Consider the following 12,624-nt stretch of genomic DNA (forward strand, 5'->3'; position numbering starts at 1 on the left):
AGTATATAAAAAGACATTTATTAGATATGCAACATAAAACATTTTACTCTCCCTCAGAAATGCTCAGAATTCACCTGTACAGTTCATGCCAACAATTGCAAAATGAACCTGAAAAACAGTATGATGTAGCCTGTGCTCTGATAGTTTTACTAAACGTGATTGATTCAAATAGAAAACATCAAGAAAACCTATTTGACTACTAAAAAAAAATCAAATTTCTAACTGTAAAAAAAAAGTAATAGCTGTACGTGTCCAGTAGTGTTTTGTTCCTTTTTTATAACCACTAAATGTCATCATTACCTTTGTCTTTATTGACATGCAGGTAAATTACAGCTTCTATAGAACTTTTGCTTGCAACTCTGGCCACGTCTTAAAAACTCATAGAACTTGACAAACACTTTAATATCTGTAATCTGCTTTAAATATCCTCCTCATCAGGGTTACACAACTGTGGCCCCTCCACTCTACTCCATTACATATTTTGCCGCCACCAGCTCCTTTATGTAACTGATAACTAGTAAGGATCAATACAGCAATTAAGGAGTTAGATGTATCTCAATATTGAAATAGAGTTGACGGGAAGGGCTGGAGTAACACTGATCTGCGTGAAGGTGACTTGATTAGAAAGCTTAGACAGTGGGAGGTGGGGAGGTAGGTGGATAGACTGCGAGATATGGAGCTCTGGAATAAATAACCTTTCATCCCGACGTGTATGGCCCTTTCCTTACACCACACTCTCCTCGGTCTGCGCCTCTACTCAGAAACGTGGCATCAGAAGCAGCAGAACGATAATAACAGGCACAGTTTCACAATGTAAATTAGAGCTCAACGTAAATAAAAGCCAAAATTATGTCACTCTTGTCATCGATTACAGGGGACCCCAGCCCATTCTAACGTCCAACGTGTAGGTGAAGGAAATAAACACTTCATGAGGTTCAGCATGCCTTACAGTGCTCTCACGGTGAAAAGGCAAGCTGAAGAGCACTTATGCATCCACACAATTATTTTTTGCTTCCCTTTCAGTTACAAATTACAATATTTTCAGCTGCTGTTTGGAGTGCTCTTCCTCACTTGTTCACTTTTTTCAGAGCAAGCGGGAGCTGTGGGAAAAAAATCAAGGCACTGAGGTGTTTTTGTCGCTATTTTTGTCAACTGTCAGAAATGTCCAGCACCACCAGGTGAAAAGATGGCTGGGTCTCCTTCCAGGTTAGACCTCGGAGCTGTCGGTGCTGTGCCTTGTGTTCACGGTGTCGCGGCTGCTCCTGCTGCTCTGGTAGGCCGAGCAAGAGGAGGTGGAGTAGGGGGGCAGTTTCTTCCCAGAGTGGCGCTTCTTGCGTCGTAGCATTAGGACCACGACGATGGTGACGATACACAGCAGGAGAAGGAGGCCAGCCACCCCGGTCACTATGGGCATCATGGGCAGCTCTGAGGACTCCTGGCCAAAACTCTCCAGCGCAGGCTGCTCCAGGAGTTCGCCCTGGGGCCAGGACTCGCGCTGGCTGACCACCATCTTGTTCCTGCGGTCCAGAGCAATGTGCTGGATGTTGGTGCCCCTGTTGTTCTCCAGGCCTATGTCCTGAGCCACCTCTGGGGCCGCCCGGCGGCTGCGCCCCACAGCTCTGGGGGCTACAGCAGCTGCAGACAGGCCGTGGTGATACTCTAGGCTCCTCTTGCCAATGCCTCGGTTGGCGTTCTCTCTGGAGCGGACTGTGTAGATGATGTGGATGTACCACTCCCGTCCTGCTGTGACCTAGGGTGGCAAAAAGAACATGTGACCTCTGTGATAAGAGCTGTCAACGGCTGTAGTTGGAAGGGTGGAGGTTGAATTTTTGTGGTTTAAATTTGAATTAGACATTTGGAGCACTTTCATTCTGTTTGTTGTTCATTTACGATATCAAGCGCAGAAGCTGACGTTGTTTTGCTTCTTGCTGGTGCCCAGGAAGGAAGAAGGGCTTTGTAAAAAATGTAACCACATTTCCGATGTCAAAAATGAATTTGCTTTCACATGTTCATTTTCTTTTGAGATATCTCACCTGCTGTTATACCTTGATTAAAAAGGTATAACATATATGAAACGAAGCTTATGAAATTTTAAAATTAAGAGCAGTTGGCTTAACCAGTCGGGTCATTCTGAGCACAGGCTAGGCTCTGTAGTTCAGACATCACCAATCTGAGCAGTTATGTTATGAGCTGATTGTGATGGATTCATCAAAAATGGCAACATGTTGCACAACTGGCTAAGTTGCTACTAGGATTGGAACGGAGTAAGTCAGCTAAGTTATCCTCGGCTATTCTCTCTTTTTTTCACATTATTCTTTCATTTTATGCTACCTGATGTTGTGGGAGTGGTTGTGTGAAAAAAGCTGGAACCTGTGACTGGGGAATTTAATGCGGTTTAGTTTCGTGAGCTGGAGCTGGGAACTGGTAGGAGATCCGGCTCAGAAGAAATAACACCAACTTCAAATGGAAAAGTCTTGCGTGTGAAAGGATAATGAAAACTTTTTCTAGAGCTTCACTGGCTCTGGGAGCACAGCAAGGCTGATCCAGTGGCTCCTCACCTGGAAGAGGGGTGTGGACGACAGGGCGAATCCATCCGAGCCTGGCTGCCTCACCAGTGGCAGAGCTCCCGGCGCATCCGCAGCCAGCTTGGCGTCGAACTGCACACTCCCGAACACCGTGGCCTGTGTCTCTGGCTGGGCTTTATCCTGCAGAAACGACTTCCAAACTCAGGAGACTCACAGCAATCCCACAGACAAACCCTGCTCTGATCACGGTTAGGATGAACCCCGGCAGAGATCAACCTCTCAGCAGACTGCATCGGCAGGATTCGCCACAAGGGTGGATAACACACAGAATCTCTCCTTCGCTGGTGGGTATACGACTAAACAAAATTCTTTCTTTAAAATAGTATTTTTGTAAAAAATTAATTCAAGCAGTGCCATACAGTGTATGTTTCTATAACCGTTTCTGTCACCTGTCATTCTGTTGTAGTTATTTGTAAAAACCACTAGACTACTTGCTTTTCCAAGTTCTAATTGGTAATAATTCCACTTCACCTTTAGTTTACCTTTCTAGGAGACTTTACAGCTCATACAGTATTTGTATTCTACTCGACAAAAGGGCAACCAGACATTTTCTCTGGGGCAAAGGCATGTCTAACACTAACAGAGCAAAACACCTGAACCTTGGTGTCTAATGCCAATCTTTCATAGGGATGGTAGGAACATTATAACCTTTGACTCCAAGTCACATATTATGGTGCACTGAAGAGTATAACATTCACTGTCCTGAACCGAGGGAACTGACCTACAGCTCATCAATCAATTTAATAGTTTACAGTAGGTTTCAGTCCGGAGTGGCTAGTTCACCTACCAGAATCTTGAACCTGTACAGCAGAGAGGGGGCATCAGCAAGGCAGCCGTACTCCCTGTTTGCTGGGTTATACTTGGGAACATATCCATCATCTCCTGTGCACAGGAACACCTTCTCAATGTTGCAGATAAACGAGTCTCCAAGGTTCTGCACAGGATCCACCATAACACGGCCATAAATCAAAGAACCTGACAGAAGAGAAGAGAAACATCAATAGAGCTGACCTCTGTATTTGCTCCTTGATTATGCTGCTCCCAAGAAGTAATTTATCTTGATGATTGTGCTGCAAGCTGTGTTTCCTGAATCTGCAGGCCTGTATTTCATAGTTGTATTTATATATGGCCACAAGGGGGAGCCACTGGAAAAAGTGTATTCTAGGGGCTGCAGTATAATACTGTACTTCTCTTGCCTATTATAGATCCTATCCTATTTATAGATCTGAACTACAGAGATGGGACACTGGTGCATGAAATTACCGTCTTGGAAGAAACTGGAATTTGTATTTTTCATTTCTTTCTGCTCTTCTTGAACAAAGATAAATATCTGATCTATTTTACTACTATTTCTATAGGCAAAAGCTTCAAACTCCCAGCCACGCTAATTAGAAGTGAATTTTAACAAGTGGGCTTTTCTATCTGCCCACCCTTGCCACCAAAGGGTAGCACTGTGCGTTTTTTTTCCTCTCCTGTACCTTCAGAGAAGGCGACATCGGTCCCCTCTCCGAATCCCATGGACCCATCAGAAAGCCACAGCTCCCTCTTGGAAAGCAGGAACATCTGGGTGTTGAGACTGAACTCAGCAGCCACAGGGTCACTGACCTGAGAGGCAGAGAGAGCTCATCACACTCCACATACAAGGCAGGGAGGGAGGTGGAATAACGCAAACAGAGAAACTGTACACACATCTATTTGGTGTGACTAATGTAGTTACAAACCCAAAAAGCAGGATACAACACAATGATGAAAATATTAGCTCTGATGTGTATTTGATTACATTTTCAATAATTAATCCTTTCAATACCACCATCTTTGCATCTTCATTGAAAAATAACTGCTCTTTTAGACACTGTTAAATATGGTAAGAGGTTTAAAACCAATGTCAGTTCATCTTTCAAAAGGTTCCACATCAGCCTCCAAATAAGCTCCAACTAAATGTTTGAGAAAATATGAGTCTGACTTTCCTTCAGACCTGTCTCATCTCTTTCCAGATTTGTGTCTTTCAACTTTTACACAAATACAATTTGCAGCAAATCTTGCTCCAGGCCAAAAACCTTTGAACATCACCTTGCCTGTTGACTCTGGTATCTTATTTTGTTATTTCTTATTTTGCTCCTGCATTTTCAACACATGAGAAGAATGTCTTTGCTAAACTATGCAACAATTAGAACTGTAGAAGAATTGCATTAAAGGGGAACTGTAGTCCCGATTTCTCAGACCGGTTATTAAATCTCTGCAACAAAATTCATTGACATTATAGAAGAAAATGAAAAATTTTGAATTAAGCACAAAATTGTGAAATTTGTGAAAGTACTGTAAGTCACCATGTTGTCGTAAACTTACATATTAAATGTACAAACTTACAAGTTCCCATGAATTGTATAGTGATGTGGCCCTTCCTGCTCACTAGTCACCATAAAGACTAGTGTAATGAGATGTTCGAGTGAATAAACTCAGGTTGTACAGCAGACATTTCACAAGTAAGCAGTATTTGTGGGCAAAACTGTCTCAAAATGGAAAGCAATATTTCTACTGGATTAAAGATGATGTATTCACAAGCCTGCCTGTTTACAATGTCATAGGGCCGCACACATCACAAGACATTTTGTTGCTTCATTATGAATTGCAGACAATGACAGCAATATGGGACATGCTGTGCATACCTGGAATATTGTCAGTTTGTGATGTAAATAGGAGATTTTACAAGTTACTGTGTACATTTGACTTTAATTACAGTTTGAAATTCACTCATCAATTCAGATTCTAACCCCAAAATATGAAGTTAGCTTTGCAGTTCCCCTTTAAATTAAGAATATCAATGCATAAATCAAATCAAATTTGTTAAAGGAAACACTGGTTATAAGCTGAAGGGAAATACCAAGAACAGCCATGTGTGAAGCTTCTTACCTGCTGGAACCTGATGTCCATGTCGAAGGTGAGGGGCTCACGAGGGTTACAGATGGGAGGAATATTGTACTCTGAGTTAGGAGATGCACTGCAAGGAATGAGCTTTACTGTGTAGGTGCCGGAATAGTCTCGAACCTACATACAAAACAAGATTCAATTTTATAAAGAGGTGTTTGAAAGGTAATTCGGTCTTTTAATAAAGTAAGAGGAGAACAACACTGTTCAACTTACAAATATGTAATTCCAGCTCTGATGGAATTGAAAATATAAAAGCACACACTTGTATCTAACTCGTTCACAAGTGTTTCTAGTGCCAAAAGCAGACTCACAGCAAAATCCGAGACGTAGCTCCACTGCTGAACTGGCTGGTTGTAGGTAGGCTCGGTCCTCAGGAGAGAGAGTGTGAAGGTGAGGCCAGGGTGATTGACCGACATCACCATCGATGTCAGAGACGTACCTGTGGAAAAGAGAACACACAGAGAACACTTCAGACAAGACACGACACTGTCCTGAACACGGACCAACTGACAATGAGGCAAGATTTGACGAAGAAGTATTTACTTCCTTATATGGCTTTAAATCAGAAGAAAAAGAGCCTCCTGCTTTTCGTTGTGGGCTGGATCCTATACCTTGGTGAGACATAACGAAGAGTCCTCGGAAACGAGCTTCTGTCTTGAAGTTCACCACCAGTCGGCCTTCTTCATTGATTCTCATGCTGGTGGGGTACATGGCCCCTGGGATAAGACAGTTTAAAACGGAAATTTAAAACGGTATCAGAGCAAAAACGCACAATGCTCTTTACAGACAGTGGTTGGTTTTAACATTTGTTTATCACTACAAAATTTGCTTATATTCATCTATGTTACAAAACAACCATTTGGTGGTTTCAAATATAAAGTGTGTATATAAATATACGAAGTACATCAAGAATTCTTAAAAATGTACATTGAATCCAGTGTCATTTGTAGTATGCATTGTCACAAACTATAAATATCACACAGTACAATCCTTTCTATTTTCAACTGACCAGAGTTAATTTCAGCATGATTAAATCAAATAAAAATCCCCAAAAATCAACAAATCCTCACATCCCCATGAAGGGTTATGAGTGAAAGACTGAAAATAAAGGTTTTAGTGTGGCCGTCGGATACAGAAGAGAGTCGAAGCACCTTGCAGCTCAGCTTCAGGGGGGCTGCCGATGCCGTCTTTCCACAAGATGGCAGTGTCGTACACGAAGGTGAGGCGCAGCTCGGACTGCAGGTCGAAGTGCTGCCAGCCGCCGACAGCCACGGGAGAGTGGAACACGTAGGAGACGTGGAGCGGCACCCTCAGCGTGACGTAGGACTGCACCAGGTTCAGCACCTGCCGGGACACACCGGAGACGCAGCCTGAGTCTCAACACAGCACCGGGCCCCACCGCTACCTCAGGGAGGGACCAACAGCACTGAATCAAGACATTAAACCCAAAGAAAAGCCCAAAATATACCGCTCTGGGGGCTCTCATCTCGATTCACTCACCATCGTTGCAACGGTTATGCTATATGTGGTTAATGTAATATCTGTATAAAAGAGTTCACTATTATTAATTTCTGGATCCAGCTCCTTATCCACTAAAGAAAACTGTATTTACCATTTTTTTTTATAAAAAGTAAATACATTACATATGATTCTATGTCACATATTATACTTAACCTACTTTTGAATGTGTATTTATGGAATACTGGGGATTCACGTTTTAAATGTGGGTAAAGATATTAGTAGAAAAAATATTTTTTTAGGTACAGTACCAGAGCAGCATTGAAAATAGAGCCTTGTAAGAAAGTACCTATCCTGCTTAGATCACTTATACAAATGCCACATACAGCAGTACCGCCTTCTTTGAGGAAACGTAATCTGTCCTGTTGTGCTTCATTTCTTTACCATTTCAGTCCTTTGGTATGCAGCATGTTTTGTTAAATGACACATGGAGGTTTAAGGTTGCAGCCTGTTTGACTTCAGAGTGAGTATCCCTTTACTGTGGTACAGAAGTGGTGCTGCAGGCTGAGTGGTAATAGCAGGTTCAGTCTGCTAGCGGAGTCCATTCACCTCAAGGTTTAAAGGCAACTCAGCATTGTCGATGCTTAGGGCTGGAAAAAAACTTGCTCTTTCTTTCCCATCGTTAGCACATTGTGCTTCAACAAAATATCTCACTTTTCTTTCACAGTCCCTAGAATGATCACTCTCAGCTGTTCGATTACAAAAACATTTTCTATTAGCTAGCTTATCTCTTGGGCAGTAGCTAAGTGTTTTTGTTAATTGCTTGAGCTGCACTGTTTGGACAAGGAGACTGCTATTTACTTTGGCCTGGACATCTATTTCAAAACACAAAGCGCAAAAGAAGATGGAAAGAAGGAAAACAGGACCTAAAGAGGTATCAGCTGCAGGTTAAAATCAAATATTTTTTAAAAATTGCAATTTTAATATAGCAATTTCAGTAAGTGTCCTAAGTGTGAATTCCTATGACACAAAACATTTAATTCAGACCTTATTTTACTGAATTATTCGGAATATTTATAAGCCCATAACTATTAATAATTATTATCCCAATACTATTGGAAATGTCCCAATAATCAAACTGGCGCAGGGTTTATAAATGAGCAGATATTTCTCCAGACACTTTCTTGTCTAAACATTATACATCCTCACTTTTTAAAAAAGCCTTACTTGTGAGAAAATAAATAAAAAAAATTAAAATCACAAGAACACAGAGACTTTCCCACGCTTGATTTGGGGTCATTATAATACAATTCGCATTTTCAGGGAATTCGTTAGTGAAGACGTTGTTAATGTGGCTGTAATTCTCCTGGGACACAGGAGGGGAGCTGTGTGTGCACCTGGTTATAAGGACAGGCCCCAATATGCGAGAAAGTGCTAACTGCAAGAGACGAGGGTAGTGGAGTGAGTGCACACTGCAGTCGTCACCCCTATAATCCTCCTCAGCACCCCCAGACAGTACCTGGCCGTCTGTGCCAATGCTGCCCCCACAGTCGGTCAGCAGCTCAGACATGTCGTAGTAGCTGTTGAACTCCCACAGGCAGGCCTCCAGGTTGAGATTGCGGTAGAAGCGCAGGGTGCTGGCAGAGCGCAGGGTGGCGCTGTACTGATAGGGCGAAGTCTCCCCGATAACTTCCGGGTTCTTGGTGCCGTCTGTGATGAAGCCATGCCGGGTCTGAATCTCGTTAAAATCCAGCAGATTGGAGCACTTGTGGTTCCCGACTCGGGTGCCATCCGGGCTCAAGGTCAGCTCGAAATTGGATAAGGCTCTTGTGGAGACCACCGGTAACATACCTGCAGTCAGACAGGGATGCAGCTTGCTCAACTGTCGGTTTTGATACACAACAGAACTGTGGTGTATCAGCTGAATTACACAACAACGCACTGCCAAACAACAGCTAGCATTGTTCAAACGTTAATTCCAAAGTTCGAAATGACTTTAATTGCTACACATGAAGGATAACACAAAATGAGTTTAGATTAGGATAAAGTCTCTGTTCATGGCATGAGGATAGACAGCGAAGACAGAGACAGTGATTAAAGAAACCATTCATTGAGCATTGCTTTTCCATTTACAGGACAGAGCACACCAGTGAAAAAGTCTTCATTCTGGTTCTTTACAACCTCATGAATTCGGAGTTCAAGGTGAAAACCTTTCAGATGCTTGTTTTGACTGATAAATTGCACACATTACATTAAATATAGAGGAGATTGTACTACAAAAATAACAGAAATTTCAATTCTGTTGAAAAAGACACCATTCAAACGATCTAGGAAGCAAAACTGAGAAAGACTTCCATTGTGTTCTAGTTATGTAGCAAATTAGTACTAAAAGTAGTAAATTAGCAGTACAGTACATTACAGCTGTCATTTTCAGTGACAGCAACAGAAAAGTACAGACCATCTATGTGGGGCATGGTGACTGTCAGTTTGATGAGGTTTGGGAAGTCAGGGTCATCTGGACCAGTGTAGCGAATCTTGGCAGAGAACGGTTCTGCTCCAACTGTCCCTGGGATACGAGGCTGACAGAGACCTGTAGCAGACAAAAAATAAAAATCTCAAAACACTTGCCTTGTACCATACCCTCTTTGATTTTTGTATAAGTGATGGATTTAGTTTAAAATTATAACAAGTGAAAGACATCTATTTATGAGAAACCATTCAAAAATATCCCTTCACGGGACTATATTAAGGATATTCAATATATAATAGTTAATAGTTTTTGTGCCACATTTTCCAAGAATCAAAGCTGAGTTGTTCACATTTTATTACCAAGAATTCATGTTCTTATCCTGAGATCTCTGATCATTACACTTTAAACGTTACACAGTCAGTTATGCTGTGGAAAACCAGGAAAGCAGGCACTGTGTGCTGATGTAACACAGTCCAGTAGCTGTAAATGGTTCGAAGGTCAAAGACAAAGACAGTATTACTGGTTAAAGACCAATATTATTTCCATCCTGCCCTGAAACATTTCTTTTAAAGGCTTTGTTATGCTTTTAGTAAGTGAGCATTTTTCAGGTAGGCAGCTCAAACGAATACACTCATCCCTTGATTTCCAAATAGCCCAGATTAGCAGTTTTCACTATAACGAACTGTGCACTTTCACCCCTGTTTTCTGCAATTGCAAAGATATTTTCACTAGAACGAAGGTGTGTCCTTAGTAACTAAATGATAAATGACATCCTGGTCTCCGACAACAGAATTCAGCAATACTTCTTTATTTGTAGAAATCTCACAAATCTTATTAAAGCTTTTATATCATGTTAACTACTGCACAGGGGTAAATAAGATTAATCATCAAAAACAAGCAACAGTGCTCTTACTTTCACTATCCAGGGCTCTGTTAGTTTAAAGCAAGTAAGGCTGCCTAATTTTCTAAATCTTGGGAATGAAGGTTTAACGCATAAGGCGATGAGAATTTCATTTTCGCGTAACAATTTTTCATCTTACGAAGAGTTGCCAAGGAGTAAATTCCATTCATAAACTGCAGTTCTTTCTCCCAGCGATAAATTAGCAGTGAGGCCTGGCTTTAGCTGCACTCACCCTCCTCCCGGCTGATGGTGACGATTGGGCTGAGAAGCTCCAGGCCTGCATCTCCGTTGGCGTTGAAGGCCCTGGCTGCACACTGCACCCTGGAGCCGGCCTGAAAGTAGATAGCGTCCAGCGTGATAGTCTTGGTGCTGGTGAAGAAGGTGTTGGAGTCTACCTCCCTCATGGGGCTGGTGACACCGTCGGAGCCGCTGGGCGCGCTCACTAGCCAGCGATAGTGCGTCAGGGTGTCGTTGATGTTCTCAGCAGAGCAGATGGATCCCGTCTTGTCAAAGTCAGAGTACTTGGGATTACAGGCCTGTGAGAGAGGGGGTCATACAGTCAGTAACCAGGTAAAGGCTTGTAAGCAAATAAAAAAAAGCTATTCTTCATATTTTCCAGTAGAGTTTGTTGTACCATAATAATGCAAATACAAAAATGTGAATCTTGCCGATTGAGATATAAGACTAAAATAAATACAGATTTTGTACTGTACTGTAAATACAGTAAATACTGTTAAATAGCAGAAGCAGGATTCAGACTTAGAATTTAATCAAAACATTCAAGTTTTCTGCTAAATGCAATAAGCAAAATGAGTCACATTGAAGTTTTCCTTTAAGGGCCCTCATATTCTACAGCTAACTCTAGAAATGTGTGAGAAATATGATATGGAAGTATTCTAATATAGCACAGGTTCTTGTTTATAAAGTGTTAAAATCCAGCAGGTCTGGGCACTTTCATATTGGCCACAGGGCCAGGGGGTCGGTCCCGTGCTCACCGTCACACACACAACAGGATAGCCGGTGGGAGGGTTGGGGTGGTCTTTGGCTCGTGCTGTGTCGTCGTACATGAGCAGTGACACGACCTGGGGCACTGCTGGGAAAGTCACGTCCGCCACGCTGTCCATCTCCTCGATGTACACGATGGCCTTGCTCGTCTGTTAGAGGGGATCGCATTTGTTGACATGAACGTGCTCGTACATCAATTTATATAAACGCTTTTTAGAAAGAAACCAATGAACCAGTACCCAGTGCTTTCCTAGAAGAAGTGATGAGGGTCCTTAGAAAGAAGCCACAAATAATTCTTCCTAAGCAGTAAAAGTTGTTTTGAAAGCATGAGGTAATTATTTTATCTGTAAGGTTCATCCTCAACAGAAAAGTTCAACACGCATTTAGAGTTTGGAGCCTAATCTTATCAGACAATTGTAGTCTCATTTTAATTCATAAAAACAAAGATGTATATTGGATTATAGTTAGAGCCATGCATCTCAAAATACTGCCTGTCTGAAAAGTGATAGCCTACTGATTATTTTTTATGCTTTCAAAGAAATCAATCAAAATGATACAAATGTTGCAGTATGCATGTCTGATCACGCATACAAAACCACTCAATACAAAAGTGCATTTCTATTCTTACATAGAGAGAAATGGAAAAGCAGTGCTTTATCATCTCGCTTACCTGTATCTCAGCTACCATGTACTCGTCAGGCTTCATGTGGACTGTGAAGGCTTCCCTCATCTCTCTCTCGCCATCATAAAGAATCTCTACCTCCACAAAGTGCTCTGTCTCTCCTTCCTTAAACTCAACATCTGGATGGGATTACAAGACAAGAGGGAGAACACATGGTGAGATCTCCCGTAAATCGGACTCTACAGTACATACATGGAAACAGTTACAATGTTAGAGGATGTCTTACTTGCCTAAGGCTTGCTACTTAATGTAAACAGTAAGACTAAAAGACGAAACTGAAGAATTAAAATCTATGAGCTAGCCTTCAGTTTAAGAAGCATGCCATCTAATTTGAACAGTAAAAATAAATTAAAATACAATTCTTTGTTGTTCCAGCACTCAGAAACTGAAAAACTGAATGAATTACACAAACTAAGTGTGCAGAGGAGAAAATGGTCAGTGTACAAACTAAAAATGATATGCTAAGAAATATAGAAATATATATAGAAAATCTATTCAATATAAAGTCCCTTTATAGAATATAGCATTTTTATGCTAGTTCCAGTAAAATAGCCACTACTATTCAGACTGTTGTTAGGCATTGAAGCCCCTGACT

General features: G+C 41.6%; 1 protein-coding gene across 1 annotated transcript in view; it reads right to left on the bottom strand.

Moving 5' to 3' along the window:
• frem3 (Fras1 related extracellular matrix 3) overlaps nucleotides 1–12,624 on the bottom strand; it is a 65,657-nt gene continuing 53,033 nt past the window's right edge. The window contains exons 12-24 of the mRNA XM_088912071.1: nucleotides 12,018–12,148; nucleotides 11,338–11,496; nucleotides 10,575–10,878; nucleotides 9,430–9,561; nucleotides 8,491–8,822; nucleotides 6,665–6,857; nucleotides 6,125–6,229; nucleotides 5,825–5,952; nucleotides 5,496–5,630; nucleotides 4,064–4,190; nucleotides 3,373–3,560; nucleotides 2,559–2,705; nucleotides 1–1,750 (exon numbers count right to left, since the gene is read on the bottom strand). Coding sequence (XP_088768197.1) covers nucleotides 1,208–1,750; nucleotides 2,559–2,705; nucleotides 3,373–3,560; nucleotides 4,064–4,190; nucleotides 5,496–5,630; nucleotides 5,825–5,952; nucleotides 6,125–6,229; nucleotides 6,665–6,857; nucleotides 8,491–8,822; nucleotides 9,430–9,561; nucleotides 10,575–10,878; nucleotides 11,338–11,496; nucleotides 12,018–12,148 — 2,624 coding nt within the window. The 3' untranslated portion in view covers nucleotides 1–1,207. The remainder of the gene's footprint in view (nucleotides 1,751–2,558; nucleotides 2,706–3,372; nucleotides 3,561–4,063; nucleotides 4,191–5,495; nucleotides 5,631–5,824; nucleotides 5,953–6,124; nucleotides 6,230–6,664; nucleotides 6,858–8,490; nucleotides 8,823–9,429; nucleotides 9,562–10,574; nucleotides 10,879–11,337; nucleotides 11,497–12,017; nucleotides 12,149–12,624) is intronic.

The sequence above is a fragment of the Atractosteus spatula genome, chromosome 1, assembly GCF_055471065.1.
Source record: "Atractosteus spatula isolate fAtrSpa1 chromosome 1, fAtrSpa1.hap1, whole genome shotgun sequence".
In the NCBI taxonomy this organism is placed as follows: domain Eukaryota; kingdom Metazoa; phylum Chordata; class Actinopteri; order Semionotiformes; family Lepisosteidae; genus Atractosteus; species Atractosteus spatula.